Here is a 17,500-nt window from a genome sequence, read left to right on the forward strand (position 1 = left end):
TTGAGGTGAGGTATACGACCCAGAGCTCCAGAGACTGCAGGGGCCTCCGTCTGAAGGTGCTTCACTCAAATAGGCCACAAATATGCCTGTGCCCACAACAGGACTACTTGATTTCCAATGACAATTCAGATCCTCCTTCTGTGAGCACACAGCTTATGAACCCAGACGTTTTAAGACTGACTACGCTTTTTGAGAGCCAACAACTTCCCAGCATACTATTCTGAAACATGCCCTAGACTTTGGGTCTAGGGTATATCCTATGAATGGATTAGATTTATGTTTCCTGTTTGTTTCTACGAAAGGAGTTTCCTTCCTCTGATCTGAGCCACAGGCTGTCCGTGATACAGAGAAGTCGAGAGGAGAGGAGGTCAGGAGTAGAGTAGGAGAAGAAGAATGGAGGAAAGGAGGAATGGAAGAGAAAAGGAGAGGGGAAGAGAAGGAGAAGAGGAGAGCCCCACAGGAGAGGGCAGGGTTTGGGAAAGCTCATCTGCGTCACAGCACAGAGACTCATGAGGTCCACTGCGGTCTGTCCTGGCAGGAACCTGGCACCGAAACATACCATTTCAGAGAAAGGACCTTAATGCGCACGCACACGTACACACACACACACACACACACACACACACACACACACACACACACACACACACTAATAAACCAAAGGCAGACACACACATTGACACACACACACGCACCTAGACAGGCACACACTAAATACACAGTCCAAAGGCTCACACACACACACAAATGAGTGTGTGGGGTCTGACCACCTGCTGTGGTTTGGTGGGCATCAGTCCTGCTGGAGAAGCCCTGTGCGCAAACACTGTAATGGAAGTTTCCGGAGAAAGAGAGGGCTTCCCCAGTAACCTACCAACGCTCCCTGAAAACCAACTGCTTGGACAAGCACTAACTACGCCATGGAAAAAATACCCTGACAATGCCATTGCGTCTAGAAAGACACATTTGATTTATTAAAAAGTTCAATGTAGCAATGACTGGAAATACAATCTAAGACGTAGCATTTTCTGTAGGGCTTCCTGAGTGTGGTGGGGCCGTGGGGGTCTTTATGTGTTTGTTGTCATAGTTGTGCTAGCATGGGCTAGATGTGTTTGCTTGTGTGTGTGTTAGTTTGCGGCAGTAGCAGCTGGTCACACTAACAGCACTGGATTGAGCTGAAACAGCTAAGAAAACAGCACACAACAGGCACTGATTAAGGGTTCCAGGAGATCAGGAGATGGGGGCATGTGACCTTTACCCTCACACACACCTCTCACACACACACACACACACACACACACACACCAAATACACGGACAGCCAGACAGTAATTGCAAGTTGATGGAACAGATGGAAAGTTGGTTGGAGAATAATATGAAATATTGATTTGTCTGTGAATCTTTTCAACAGCACACATCTGTGATGGGGGATGGTGGAGAGGGTGTGTGTGTGAGTGTGTGAGAAAGAGGGTGAGGGAGGCAGAGACAAACAGGAAGAGTTTGTGTGTGTGTGTGTGTGTGTGTGTACGTGTGTGTGTGAACGAGGGAAGGTCAGAAATCCATTAGGACCAACCCTTTAATGTCTTTGAGCCATTGTGTGTGTGTGTGTGAGGGTAGAATTCAAAGGCCCTGGGGTACCATTTACCACATGGCCTAAATAAGTGTGTGTGTGTGTGTGGGGGGGGGGGGGGGGGTACTTATTACAAGTTCACCCAGGCCCCTGGGACAAATAACTATGAAGGGAAGGGCAACCTGCATGAGGGAACCAAAACAGAACAAGGACAGTGCCACTGCATAAGGATTGAAAAGCCTTAGATGAATGTGTGCACATTTGGGTCTCCACTGCAGTGGTGGACCAGACTAGTCCTGAGAGAGAGACTGAAACACAGTTGGAGTGGTGAGACAGTGCTAGGAGACCACTGACTGCTTTGAGTTTGGGTGCTGCAGAGGCTTGCTGGAAGGTAACAGCAGCAGGACTACAATGGTCCTTTCACACACACACACACACACACACACACACACACACCAGGACATCACTGAGATGTCTCACATATCAGATGACCACTGCGACTGTTAGTGTGTGTGTGTGTGTGTGTGTGTGTGTGTGTGTGTGTGTGTGTGTGCGTTCATGTGTGTATTGATCTGGAGACATGCTCAGTAGCATTAAGAAGGCTTCAATTGCATTATGGGACAGTGTGACTCAGTGCTCAACGCAGATCAGACTCCAGCTCCTTCAGAAAACTGCACTGATTGGATCACTCCTCACACACACACACTCGCACACACACACACACACACACACACACACACACACACACACTAACAAACTTACAGAAACTACAACAACACAAACCCAATCCAGCAACATTGCACTCTCAATGTATCTTTAAGAGATAGATCAGTGAGGTCAGTCTATGTGATTGGGGGGGGGGTGTCAAGATTTTACATCCCATCGCCAATCGCAGGCCCGTGGTCACTTGTTCATCGCTCCGGTACCATTCTACCGTGAGGTCAGCTGGCTACCTGATCCTTGCGCTCCACACTGAGGTTCGCACGCTCTCGGAAGAGGGTAACTGGGGTGAACCGAGCTGGCGACATCGCTCTCCACGCACGTCGCCACAAACCTCTCCCTGTTCAAACACCATTCACGTCTGACGCAATATTTACCGACCGTTTGAGCACTTTCAGCTGTGTCAATTACTTTCTCGGGGATATAGTCAGGGCTGAGAGACCAGTCACACAAAGAGTCAGAGAGAGATAATCGGGGAGTGTTTAGAATATATTTGGTACTTACTCGTCCATTGTTCTTTACTTCGTCCTTATTGCGCAACTCAAAAGACTCTTCCTCTTCTTTCTCTGCATGTTCCCGGCCCAACAGATTGAACCCCTGCCTGCAGCACACACACCAGTGCAGTCCCGGCCAAGGCATTCACCCCTCCTCTTCAATAGCCTATGTCCACAGCTCTTTCACATGCACGTGCACGGTCGTGGCTCCTATGTGTGTGCGTTTGTGCGAGACAGAGGCACGTATCTCTTGCGTCCCGGTGGTGGGAGCTGTCCTGGCATACAACCACTGGTCTTGAGAAGCGCGTCGTGGAAACGCGCACGTTGCGATCAGTCTCTCTGTGACAGTACTCCTTGAGAATTCCACAGTAGCACAGCAACTTTGTTGATAGCTTACACAAAACTTAACGTCTATCCCAAGCAGCAATGCTGAAGGCAAAACTCAAGCCTCCAGATGTTACGATGTCTCTAATGCTCTCCCGCTTTCCTCCCAAGCATTCCTTTAAACAAATTAACGAGTTGTTTAAGTTCTTAAAGTTCTCAAAGAACCGAATCTAAAGTGTTAGCTGACGCAAGGACCGACTATGAAACAGCTGGTGATACTATTGCGCACTAAATAAACTCCAGCGTCCCAGTACTCACTTCTGATTGCGTGCTCTCTCTCTCTCTCTTTCCTGATTGCGCAGCTCCAGTCTTCCTATGAAGAACAGACTGCTGGTCTCCTAGAAGCCAGAGAGCAGGGAGGAGCCAACTCTTGCGCTGGCCCAATGGGTAAATGGAACCAGCTGGACACACACACGCATGCACACACACACCTCCTACACACACACACCGGTTCATCCACTGTAACATACTCTTGCGTCACATGCCGTCTTGGATTAAAGCCAAGTGGACTGTCTACTTTTTTTCCATACCTAGGTGTTGTCAAACAAATGCCTTGTGGAAGGGAAAGCATACTTGGTTTTTGTGTAATATAGTCTGAATCATTCCAATCTGAACAAGCGGATGTGGTGCTTCTCAAACTGAACCGGATGAGTATTGAGAACGTTTGATTATAGTTGAATATTTAGACCAAGTGTCATTACAAAACACACACTGCAACCACTACTAAGACAACAAAGATATGCTAAGTACCAGGCTATCTGGATCAGATCACTATTAAAAAGCACCTCCTACATATATTTAAGATATAATCTGAGAATATATTTAAGATATAATGAATAGCTAAAATGCTATAGTCTCACCACTTTCTCTATCTCCCCTCTGTCCCTCACCATCTACCACTTCTCAAATGAGACACAAGGGGAGAGTTTTCAGAGGACAGTCAAAAGTGGTCACAGAGATCAATAGACCCACCATTCCTTTTCTCCTAGTCTGTTGCATTGAGTAGGAGCATCAGCTTTGAGAGAGCAAGCAAAGAGCACGAACACTAGAGCGGGCCTTGGACAAAGCCCACCCGATTACAAATATACCGTATAGACCTATGATTACAGCGTCTTCTGGTTTGCTGTGTGGTAAATGTGAACTCTCACTGTTCTCCAGGCAGCCTCCCCTGGGGATCGCTTCCCCCAGATGGGCCTGCCTCCATGTGATTGACACTTCCTGTGTGCTCCCCCCCCCCCGTTTCCAGAGCTGGCTGTTGACTTTGGAGTCGTGTCCACAGGAGATGTTAGTGGAGAGCCAATCTTTCTTTTTCTTTTACTCCCTTTCTTTGTCTATCTTTCTCTCTCTATCGACACTTCTCTTCTCTTTTTTCGTTCTACCCTTTTTTTGCTATCTTTCACTATCAACTTTTCATAGTCTCTCCACATTGTCCTGTGTAAAATAGTTTGAAAAGATCCTTAACATGTCACCTGTTAGTAGATGGCCGACGCTTGCCAAACTCCTGTGAAGCTGAGCTGAGCTGAGCCAAGTCTGGGCTTCAGATGGGGCCAGAGCGGCGGGGCTAGTGCCATTAAAGTACTCAAACGGTCGCGTCGGATAGTCGGGCGGTGGGCGGGTGGCCGGATAGTAGCCTACGAACTAGTTAGCATTTGTGTCCCGTTATGGTGCTCCAACGGCCGTGGGTGCTAAAAACAATTCACTGCCACAACAGCAGGCGAAGTAGCGGTTTACCTGCCGAAAATAAGCCAATTCATGACGTTTTTCTGCGATGGAAACCATAACTGACACTTACCTATTGCTGTCACTGCTCAAATGCAGAAGGAGTTATAATAATCTCTTCTTGTCCAATACAGCCTCGGAAAAAATTAAGAGACCACTTTAAAAAAATTATCAGTTTTTTTTTTTTTTTTTTTTTTTACTATTTATTGGTATGTGTTTGAGTAAAATTAACACTTTTCTTTCATTCTATAAACTACTGACAACATTTCTACTGAATTTCAAATAAAAATACTGTCATTTAGAGCATTATTTGGTCAAAATAACAAAAAAATGCGGTTTTTCCAGATATTGATTTCTGATCTCTTCCTAAGTTAAAGCATTAGTATTGTGCAGTTTAAGAATCTGTATGAACTTGTTTTCTTTGCATTATTCGAGATCTGAAAACATTCCAATTATTTTGCTATTTTGACCAATTGTCATTTTTCTGCAAATAATGCTCTAAATGACAATATTTTTATTTGAAATTTGGTAGAGATGTTGTCAGTAATTTATAGAATAAAACTAAAATGTTAACTTTACTTTAACTCAACCAATAAATAGTAAAACCAGAGAAACTGATAATTTTGAAGTGGCTTTTTAATTTTTTCCGCGGCTATATATACACCTGAAAGAGCAAACTTACTTTATCATGGAAGGTATTTTTTGAGGGAGAAACAATAGCAATCTACACCAAAATTATATGCTTAACTTACACTATATACACTATTAAAAAACGATTCAATTACATGAATACGTTGTTATTTTCTTTGGTATTTTCGTCATATTCAGATTTCAATGATGATTTCTGGGTAATTTTTGTGTTGTTGTCCAATGTCAAATCTCTATTTGATCATGTGACGAGACGATACGATGTGTAGCTTAATGTTTACGAAGGGGCAACTGCTATCGTGAATTATAAATAAGTTGTGAAATGAAAGGAAAACACATCACAGTTAAAGTTGTATCAGAATTGATTGATTCACATCGATATGAATGGATAACATGCCTAACAAGTGTTTTTTAGTGGAGATTTCGAAAAGTGCATGTATAGGCTGTCTGTTGATGCCAGAGTTTAAAAAAGCCAATCACGGCCAAGTAGTAGCTATCCGTCGCCATGAACGGGCCGACAGAATTTTTTGCGGGGACATGGAGAGCTGTCCGAGGGCTCTGGAGAGCACGGAGAGGGCGTTTCAGCTACCTCGAAGGCGTTCCAGCTACCTGAAGGCGTTCCTATGTGCCCAAAATCGTGCTGTATGGAGAAGTAAAATCCGACCCAAGGGTGGAGGTGTTGGGGGATGAACACACTGGGAGGTGGGGGGAGGAGTGGAGCAGGGGCAGTGGCTGTGGAGGGGGCGCCTAGAGTTAACTTAAAACACACAGGAGTCATTATGAGCGGCTTCACATCAGATGGTACAGAGGGTGCTGAGTAGGTAGCCGTATTCAGCTCATGACTGGCTGATGTGATGCTGCCTGGCTCAGCTAACATAATGCTCCCCAGTTCACTTTCCCCAGGGATCGTATGAACTTAATTGAAGTTCCGCTCTGGTCATGCCGGGCTATGTTTAATGTATCCCTATGGCCCCTCACTAAAACACAAGTCATTTAAGACATGGGGTCATCGCTAAGAAACAGATGGATAAAAACCTGGAGAACGTTACAAATTTTGTTCTACTTTTCCCCAACATAGTCTTGCCTTATGAGTCATTTTTCCTCGACAGTCATGGACAAGACTGTGGAGCCCTTCCCAACATTTTTGAAGGAATGAATGAATCCATCCAAAGTCCTCAGGCCTTTCATGATGGTCATGGCCATGTTCCTCCAGTGTGCGGGACAGTTCCTTCTACAAAGGGGAGAAAATCTGTATGATCTCTGCCGAGATTTTATCAGATGCAGAGTCAGCCTATGCCCACTCCAGGGAAATTCCAACATAGACACAAACACACACACACACGCGCACACAGACACAGAGAAAACCTCATTCAGAGCAAATGATGAAGGGATAAAGCCAGGCAGATAAAATAGACCGAAGGAATAAGAAAGGGTGGTATTAGACAAAACAAACATAAAGCCAAACCAGCGGCATCCAGACGCCTACATACCACATGTGTGTGTGTTTGTGTGTGTGTGTGTGTGTGTGTGTGTGTGTGTGTGTGTGTGTGTGTGTGTGTGTGTGTGTGTGTTGTGTTGTGTCGTGTCGTGTCTGTGTACACGCATGGGACCTCTGTGTCCAACTGAATTCCACGCAGCTGAGGTGGATCATGATGTTAAAGATGAATCAGTGTCTCTAAATGAGGGCTGGAAGACTGCTGGAGGAGCAGGGGGGCAGCCAAAGCTTCAGTGCAACTACACAGGCTAGACACTCTGAGATACAGATCTATCATTTTATCCTATAAAAAACCTGTCTCCTTATACAGCTTTGAGGGTTCTTTAGAACAATATGAGGCGTTCAGCCTCAGTGAGCCGTCTGCATGAAGCCATATTATACATTTCAATTCTTTTCCGTTGGCTTTGTGTAGGGCTTCCTGTTGTGAAATTGATATGACCACAACGACTCCTAACAGAAACCAGTCTGGATTTTCAGTGCTGAAAGACTAATGCAGAAATCCCAGATAACAATGATGGACAGTACATTTACAGCGATGGAATGCATTTGACCATGATTTGTGCTCCGAGAGAGCTCAACCGCGGCCCTGTAAACTGGAGCTGGTACCGTAACCCGCCGAGCTTCATTTGGTCACGGCCCACCACAGAGTGTCTCATGCCCGTGTCACTGTCGTGTCACCAAGACCATTTCTAATGTCTAAAACACACGAGCAGAATCCTGTCAGCCTGATGTACATTCCCAACACCCTTCCCTATTGACAGACAGGCACCTACCAGTGCATCAATCATACACCCTGAGGGAAGCTCAGTACACGCATGCAAATGTGTGTGTGTGTGCGTGTGTGTGTGCGTGTGTGTGTGTGTGTGTGTGTGTGTGTGTGTGTTGAATGGCCTTTGTTTATGTTTTGAGTTTGGCATGCTAAATGAACCAGGCCGTGGGTAAGGGTAATAAGTCATGTTGCCCTCCATGCGTCCTCTGTGTGACCAGCATGATGACTGTAGGGAGGCCTCTGTGGGTGAAGGTTTGAAGGAGGTCGGGAATGTTGTTTTGGAGGGAAAAAAAACATTTGTCCATTACCTTCTTACCCTCTTTGTGACATACACATACCCACATGGAAACACACACATGCACACACACCTCCTCACCCTGCTACACACACACACACACACACAGACAAATATGGGCAGGCTGTGAGAAAATTCTTAATAATGAGGGTTTAAAACTCTGCTGACAAATATGTATGGGCGTCTCTCTCTTTCTGTGTGTGTGTGTGTGTGTGTGTGTGTGTGTGTGTGTGTGTGTGTGTGTGTGTGTGTAAGAATATGCATCCATCTGTACAATATGTTCTTGTGCACAGATCTTTCACATGAATCTCTGATTTACTTTCGTTAATTTCCCTTTTCTCTCTTAATGTGTTGCCTTGTGTGGTGTTTCCACCAACTCTCTCACAAATGACTTAAATTTCCTCTGCCAGCATAGTAACCTAATTATGGCAGACCAGATCCAGATCATATGAGGTCTATTTGCTACAACAACGGTTTCCTGTTGTATTTCTATGTTAGCTGCAGGAACTCTGGCTGGGCTAACCTGTGTAATGTTGTTAGTCGTGTCTGATGTGTGACACTGGTGAACACACAACAGTAGCCTGCAGCCCAGTGGGAACCACTGACAATCATGACTGCCAGGTCCTTATGACTGATCCGGGGAATAGGGATTTCAGTATAACCGGGACAGCCACTATGGCCTCAGGAGCTGTGAATTGAAATGATAACGTGTCTATGCCCCCACTGTCAATCCAGAAAGGACTTTTTGTTCTTAAAATCAGAGGTCAGTAAGTAACTGGAGTGGCTGACAGCTGGTTTGACAGCCTGACAAAGAAGCCACTGGTGCAAGGCAACCATCTGTAGAAACACCGCAAAACGTATAAATCAGATCAGCTATTATTAAATGGAGGCGCATGGAGCAGATAATACAGACCACAGAACAGTGGCTGCTAAGGATGTGACTCAATCCTTCGGCTAGTCTGTGCATCTCGAATAATTAGACAGCTTCTTTATGCTGGAAGACAGATTGACAAAAGAAGCAAGGCATTACACAAATGAGGAATTATACCACCACCTAGTGGTTGTTTGTATCATCCTTTAAGTAAATGCAATGATTAAGGTTACAGTTATAGATGGTTTGATAGATAGATGGTAGATAGATAGATAGCTAGATAGATAGATAGAAAGAGTAATTTATTCATCTCCAAAAGGAAATGTCAGTGTTGCAGCAGCAATTCACATACATGACAAAGACACACATGACTGACAAATATATACACTAAATGAAAAATAAATAGATATTAAAGTAACAGTATGCAACAATTATACTTCAGGATTAGGGTTAGGATAAGCAGTTTTACCTTAAAATAACAGCTTGAAAAAAATTGGGGCGCTACAATGACTTTTAATATGGAGAATCGCCTTCGTGCCATTGCCATACCAGGGTCCATAGGCATATAACTGCTAAATGTAGGATTGCCTGACGCCACCCGGCTTTCTACTGTCTGCCGAACTTGTAAGTAGCTTATTTGCCGTCTTGCTATGTCTTGTGTTGCACTTGCTTGATGATTGACTGTGTTAGGACAGTTGTTCAGTAACTAGTTTGTCATAATGTCAAAATCAACACATATCAAGAGATTTCGTTAGTTTTAGCCGCTAGCATATTGTTAGCGAAAAGCAATTGATCAGGAATGCTTCTTTAATAATGTGTTAATTAAATGTAAAATGTGCATTGTGAATTGTCTCCTCTCCGCACAGAGGGGAGTAATTGAAGATGGCTACCGAGGTGGGCATGAATGACCTCCTGTAAAGGCCTTTATTGCAGCGGAGCTGATGAAGTCTCTGACTGAAGACACTCTGTTGTCTGACCAGAAAGTGCTGTGGTGTGGGGTGTGTGTAGTGTTATGTCCATTATGTTGAGCAGCTTGTGCAACATCCTTCCCTCCCCAACTGCTCTGGGCAGTCCCCAGTCCCCAGCACAGAGCCAGCCCTCTTCATCAGTCTGTTCAGTTTCTGGCTGTGATGCTGCTACCCCAATAGATGGCTGCAAAGAACATTGCACTTGCCACAAAACACTAATGGAAGATATGCAACATCTTCCTGCACACAAGTTTGAGATATACAGGGTGAAGAGGAAAGGTGAAAGTACCATAACAGTCCTCAGCGGTGCTCATGTGCAGGTAACCACCTTCTCAGACACACATGGTCTGTCCGTCAGGTAGGCAATGATCCAGGAGGTTGTGGAGGCATCTACCTGCATCTTTTGGAGCTTCTCAGGCAGCAGTGTAGGCTAGATCGTGTTTAAGGGACTGGAGAAATCAAGGAACATGATACTCACAGTGCTGCCTGGTTTGTCCAGGTGTGAGAAGGCTCGCTGAAACAGGTAGATAATGGCTTCTTCAAGACCAACCATGGGTGGCAGGCAGAAAGGTGCTCACCTGAGGTCTGAGATGGGCCAAGATCAGTCTCTGCAGAATATTCATGATGTGTGATGTAAGAGCAAACGGTATATAGACGTTGGTACTTCAGCAAATAGAGTAAGCCTATGTTCTCTTTCTTTTCTGGTTCTTTGAAACCCTGCAGGTACTTAATCAGACACATGAGATAAATAAAGCAACTAAAAGAATGTTAAGAATCCCAGGTTATTAAAAATAAACACATTAGGCACAAGGCCCTTTAAAGGCCTCATTTGGAGGCCTTATTTTTTTTTTTATTACTCTAACTCACATGCCACTTTATCAATGGAATGGGTAACATAATGTCAAGCACATAAGTACGCTACAGATGTGGTCATCATATTGGAGATATGCAAAATAAACATGCCACTGTCACACATATGGTGATGGCAAAAACAAGAATGTCTTTAAAGAATATGTGGCCCATAGATATATGAAAATGCAATTAATGTTTAAGGTGTTTATTTAGTTAAATAAACTTTTTGTCAAATTGGTCCTCTAGCTGACGATTCTGTGTGTGCACTCTGTCTTTATGTACACTGACTGTAAACAAGAAAAGTGGTTCAGACTGCGCCATACACTATTCCAGCCAATCAACCCGTTGCTTAAGGAGCATGGAGGGGAGGGGTGTCATTCCATCGGCTGTTATCAACTCCAATATCAGCAACTGTTTGCCCGAATCGTGGACAGTACCTTTTAGAGAAAGCTTGGTGGTTTTCTGAATGTGTATAATCATAGAGAACAGAATCCTTTGAGTCTCACCCATTGCTCTCCTGCAGAGGGACACAAGACCCACTGAAGGCCAGGGCTCTTCATCATGGCTGGTGCATTCACAGTCTGAACGGGGAAAACAAATTCAACACTTCACCCTTTTCAAGACACCTCAGATGTCTATCATTGTAAATGGACTCTTCTGAAAGGCTGTTGATAAAGTGACGTCCCAATAGAGCATCTGCTCTGCTAAATCAGATAAACTTTGATAAAGAGGTTGCCATGGGAACAGATTGTGAACTGATGAGTGTTGTTGTCCTGCAAGTTGACTCCTTGACTTAAGAGGTCATAATGTGTTTGTGTGTCTGTGTGGTTATGGTGGTGGTGGTGGGATTATAGCATGTATGTTTGTGGTGCAGTAATTATGTGTCATATCCACATGTAAGTTTTTTTTAAGTGTGTGTGTGTGTGTGTGTGTGTGTGCAGCCTGAGGGGCAACATTCTGTCAGAGCTAGGGAAAACAGCAGGGCATCAGGTGAAAACAGTTAAGGTGATGAAAACATCATGAGCGTCTAATCATCCCCAGCCCATCACGGGTCAGACACTGGGGTGTGGAAAAATGACAATCTCATCTGATTGAAAAACAGGACAAATCCTGGCACATCGTCCTCCCCTCCTCCCTACACACACATGCGCGCACACACTCAAACACACACACACACACACACACACGCACGCGTGCACACACACACACACACACACACACTCACACACACACATGCGCGCACACACAGTCAAATCTCCCCAGCTGCCCTACAAACCCACTTCTTAATCCTAAAGCTGTTCAGAGCAGGACAGTAACCTCCCCCCTTAGTACCCTGCAGCTGGCATCCTGTGGTTTGTGCTGGACTCTCCCTCTCTCTCTCTCTCTCTCTCTCTCTCTCTCACTCACACACTCACTCATTATCGCACACATACACACCTTTCAGGAAAATGTAGATCTGTAGGCTTCCAAAAGACTTCCCGACAAACAAGATATCCTGCCTCCAAACACCGTGCATGCACATGTACACCATTTCCGCAGTATTTCCGAGTATGATAAAGAGTATGATAAAAAAGATGAAGCATTGTCTGAGACAGGCTGCAGAGGGCGCCGACGCGTGAGTGCCCCGCGTGGCCAGGCCTGGAGAGAGGCACACAAGATTAAAAACGTACGTTTTGCCGTTAGTGAAATATATTACACAATCATGACGTTTTAATAGAGACGATTGGAACAAGGGCAGCATAGGGCTGTACCATCATCTACGAAACACGACGACACCAACACACTCACAAAGGTGGGTGTTGCCTGAAAAAATTGCGGAGAAAAGTTTTTTTCTTCTTTGGACTACATCTGCAACCCCTCCTCTCCCCTAAAACTCCGCTCGGACACTCAAAAGCTTGGGGTTTTCATTCTTTGGCAATGGTACATACCACATCTCAATGCAACCCCCTCAAACGCCCTCATAAACCCCTTTAGACTAATCACAATGACCATTCCCTCTCAGATCGAGACATTTTGTCGAAATATAAGTGGGCGCGCTCCCGTGGCAGGGCAGCATCAGCAGTATGATACAATGCGCGCTCCCGTCTCCACCGAGAGCTCTTCGTTCACCATCCCGGCCAGGAGAGTTGGAGCAGCCTGAGTCAAAGTTGTGTGGAGCCGCGGTAAAGGGATGCGGTGGTGCCTATTAGGCAGGTGAACGCATCACGCGGTGCAACGGTACATCAAGCTCACATCGGTGGGACGGCTAGTCATTTACGGCAAGGATGAGCCTAAAAGCCTTGTGCCCGAGCCTTCTTGTCCTGCTCGCGTGTCAGCTCTGCTCGTCACGTAAGTCTACGATGCGAAGGGCATCGTTTTTATGACTTTTGCGCAAACAGCTTGCAGTAATTATCAGGATAAGCTGAACAGTACACCGTTGTATGGATTGTATTTTCTGAATGAAGTCCTTAAATGCACTTTGATATTTGCGCACACCTTGACAGGCGTCAAAACCAGAATAATACTGAAAACTCTAACAACCAAATAGAACAAACAATTCCCCGTAGAACATATAATTTGGCCATGTGTCCCCGCTACTTCCCCGGCCGCATCCCGCCTTGTGTGTCTTTAAAACTAGTAGAGCAGGAGTTCTACTATTCCTGCCTGGCGCGCGGCTCTGGCAGCGGCTCGCACGGGCTCTTTCTGCATTGCAGTGCTTCCTCGCGCCCGTATGGAAGTGTCTCCGCATGGGAAAGGTGCGCATCGTGCACACCCCGACGCAGGGGACAAGCTCGAAGGACGCTCCTTGTGTTCGACTTCGGCTGTTATTATTGTTTATATCAAGCTATTTTATATGTTTAAAATTATAACAGTCATAGCAGTTTTACAGTTGTCTGCGCGTGATGACAAGCCGAAGGTACCACCCATGCACCCATCCTAAACGCAGCGGGGGGGGGGGGGGGGGGGGGGGGGGGGGGATCTGTCCGTGACATTCATAGTGTGGCTCTCTGATTACTGTGTTACTCTCTTAGTTCCTGGATCGGTCATTTAATGTTAACTTACGTGCTAGCGTTGTAAAAGTAATAACCACCGTATTCCTCATCGTTATCACCATCGTGATCATATTGTTAAATCATGTTGTTAAACACATATTTAATTAGTCGCAGACTTAAATAAAGCAAGGCCATGGTCAATCTGCCCCTGCCATACCTGGAAACAGACACACTCACACACACACACACACACACACACACACACACACACACACACACACACACACACACACACACACACACACCACACCACATGTCGTTTTGAAGTATTGTTCTAAAAATGACCTGCGCTGTGTTGTTTCATTCCAGTGTGATTCTGCTTCTGTTTTCTGCTGTTTTGCTTTATGTGTTCATATGTTGTAAACTGTGTGTGTGTGGGTTGAGTGTAGTGTGGTCTTGTGAGAGTAGTGTTTCTTGGTGTTGATAGGCCTATACTGGATTTCATGGAGCACTATTTTCTAATTTGTGTGCTGTAAGAATGTTCTGTGTCCTGTGTCTCTACAATACCGATATGCAAGGTGTAGTCGTGTGTAGTGTGTAACAGTGTTTAACAACTTTAATAACAACTGCTTTTGTGTCAGTGACGCTGTGTAATGTCTTTGTCTCTTGTGTGAATCCATACAGTTTGAAATATGGATTGAGTGTGTGCATAAGGATAGTGTTTACTACTCCGAGATGATCCTTTATGAAAAACAAAACTCTAAGCATCTCATGTAACCCTACAGATTATCATCATTCTTCTTACCCCCACCCCTACCCCTACCCCCCTCCCACCCCCGATTTTCTGTCATCACTGCCTGATAGATTCACTCTCTGAGATTACATATTATTGTATTTGTGAGAGAGATCAGGAGATGAGAGAATGGGGGTGGAGAGTGATCGACCTTGACTTAATTATGTAGCACATGGTATCCCCTTCATGGGCAGAGCATATAGTCACCACAGCTGTACTTGTGAACCTTTCACCTTCGCCATCCAGGGGCTTTATATCCTAAAAGTGAAGCTGTTGATTTAATGGGTCACTTTGTATGAATGATTCATAGAGCATCGTGAGAATACACTCATACGACTGGTTTGGAGTTCAGTACGTCCTGTGAGGTTGAATTTGCTGTAAACTGATCCATACGAAGTGGCTGAATTTGTGTTTGTGTAAAAATGTGTTGTGTGTTTTGATCAAGAGTTTGAGTTGTGAGTTATTGTGTGTAGGGTAGGGTACTGTATTGTTTATTGCAAAGCTGTCATACATTGGGAATTTTAATCACAGTAACGTACTGAATCCCCCCCTTGTTCATACGTCACTGCTATCTTGAAAGGACTGAGATTAATTGAAATTGAAATAATCCTGGTTGGTCGCTCTATGCTATGTGCGTCACTCAGACTTTACCTAGCAGATCACACGCCTCAGAATATGAGATCCAGAAGATGAGAATCACAATGTAAATGATGTGGCCTTTTGGATCTCATATTCTGAAGCCGTGTGATCTGCTAGGTAAAGTCTGAGTGACGCACATAGCTCCATGTGTGGGATTAGGTGTGTGTGTATGCGTTTAGTACGGATGTGAAGTGGATGCACCAATGTGCACTGTGTGTGTGTTTCCATTTGTTTGTGTGTGTGATTGTGTTGTAATCAGAGTGTGCACACATGGAAAGTGTGCACTGGGGTTGAAAGCGGCTCTATTCCCAGGCTGACGCAGGTAGCAAGACGTGTTTTGGCTGATTGGCTCCCCCTTTCCATCCTTTCTCTTCTCAGACGTCCTCAGTTGCACCGCCTCTCCTCCCCTCTGAATTATTCATGATTCAGCTTGCAGCAGCCTCTCCGAGCTCACACGCCAGGCACCACACCCTGCCCAAAGGCTCCTCCCGCACACACACACACACACATGCACCAGTAGGGCTGTTCCCAGGGCAGGGTTCCTCTCATCTGATCCTGACTTCGCCCACTGTGAGCCAATGCATTCACGCTGATCCGGGATCAGAACTGTAGTGCTGTCTACCTGATGGATGTTGTCAGCCATGCGTTCTCCTGTGTCATAACAGTACAACATCTCCATTTAGGTCAGCATCTCAGTACTCCCTCCTCTTAGCACCCACACAACACTGTCCCTCATTCCACTGACTCACTCACTCATATCCCTGACTTTGGCAGTCAGAGACTGAGACTGAGACTGCAGTATGCTGTTGCTACAGCAGGAATGATATTCTAAACGGTGTGAGATACGCCACTGGCATCAGAATAAGATGGATGAGCTGTGGCTCAGGCATTGGGAGATCGCTGAGTCAGCCAGAGAGAGAGAGAGAGAGAGAGAGAGAGAGAGAGAGGGAGGGAAGGAGAGTAAGAGAGCTTTGCTGCCTGCACGCTTCAGCACTCACTCAGCACAGGGAGCTCTCTCGCCTCCCTGCTGCCGCTGCCTCTTTAAGCCAGCCGTGACTCTCATACTGAACGCCCAGCACAGCACAGTGCCTTTGGGAAGCCCTCCAAATGATAGGGGGAGAGGTGAAGGGGGGGGGGGGGGGGGGGGGGCAGGAAAGGAAGAGAGAGAGACGAAGGGAGAGCGAGAGGGAGAGAGTCATAGGAGACTTTTTTGAGAAGATGTGAGCAGCAACATGGCAATGAAGTGAGAAAAAAGAGAACGGAAGAGTGAGGAAAGAGAGAGAGATGGAAGGAGAGGATATCTAGGAAGAGACAGCCAGGAAAGACAGAGAGAGAGAGTGAGTGAGAGAGAGAACAAGAAACATGATGAGGCACTACGAGTGAGCTTTGCAAAGGCAAATGGGAGGGGGGACTGAAGAGGGCTGCTAATGAGTGTGAGATCTGGTGAGGAGGAAGAACAGGGGCACTGTGAGAGAGAGAGAGAGAGAGTGCATGTTAGTCTAGAGGAGGAAGAACAGGGGCACTGTGAGTGTGAGAGAGAGAGAGAGTGCATGTTAGTCTAGAGGAGGAAGAACAGGAGTGGACACGTCGGGAGTGAGAGAGAGAGTGCATGTGAGTGTAGAGGAGGAGGAACAGGAGTGCTGTTGGAGTGACATGGGAGAGTGAGACAGAGAGTGCATGTTAGTGTAGGTGCTTAAGTGCGCTTGTGTGCTCTGGTGCCCCCAATGAACCCATGGGATGTTTAATGCAGTATACTGGAATGTGGTAAATGCGTAAGTCTTAGGTGTGTTCTGTTGTGCAGATGACAATCAGAGATCACAGGATTATTAGAGGTTCTGTCAAGGTGCGAGCCTGTCTCTGAGTATGTTTTGCATAGGTGCGTGGCCTAAGACACTCACCTTAAAGAGGAGTAGCATGAATCATAGGTTAAAGGCTATGAAGGTTTTTTTTATTAAGAACCAAGATATGATCTTTGTTATGTACAACCTATATGATACAAAATGACCTTGACCTTTAGCAGGTGAACTGGGATGTAGCCTCTTCTCCATAGATGGCGCTATAGTCTTTAGACCAAACCTCAGAAGCACTCATTTTCAAGTCAACAATGCTATCATAGGTATATGGAAGCTATTCAGGAAATCATATATAGGTGAAGTTTTTCATAACTCTAGTATAGATGAAATTAGTCAGGGCAAACCACTGAGGTGGTCTGTGTACTGATGTGCCAGAATCCTGGTGTTTCAGTGGGGTACTGGCTCCACAGAGGGAGGTATGACACTCACAGAGCTCTGAACAGCCTCACAGAAAAGGGAGTC

At 45.5% G+C, this 17,500-nt stretch overlaps 2 protein-coding genes across 2 annotated transcripts in view; one reads left to right on the forward strand and one right to left on the reverse strand.

Annotated features, from left to right (window-relative positions):
• plekhh3 (pleckstrin homology, MyTH4 and FERM domain containing H3) overlaps positions 1-3,458 on the reverse strand; it is a 24,249-nt gene extending 20,791 nt beyond the window's left edge. The window contains exon 1 of the mRNA XM_080857004.1: positions 2,791-3,458. Coding sequence (XP_080713130.1) covers positions 2,791-2,925 — 135 coding nt within the window. The 5' untranslated portion in view covers positions 2,926-3,458. The remainder of the gene's footprint in view (positions 1-2,790) is intronic.
• A 9,512-nt stretch (positions 3,459-12,970) lies between these two features.
• The window catches only part of cntnap1 (contactin associated protein 1), a 28,553-nt gene continuing 24,023 nt past the window's right edge, over positions 12,971-17,500 (forward strand). The window contains exon 1 of the mRNA XM_080857002.1: positions 12,971-13,109. Coding sequence (XP_080713128.1) covers positions 13,046-13,109 — 64 coding nt within the window. The 5' untranslated portion in view covers positions 12,971-13,045. The remainder of the gene's footprint in view (positions 13,110-17,500) is intronic.

This window comes from Sprattus sprattus, assembly GCF_963457725.1.
Source record: "Sprattus sprattus genome assembly, chromosome: 18".
Taxonomy (NCBI): domain Eukaryota; kingdom Metazoa; phylum Chordata; class Actinopteri; order Clupeiformes; family Clupeidae; genus Sprattus; species Sprattus sprattus.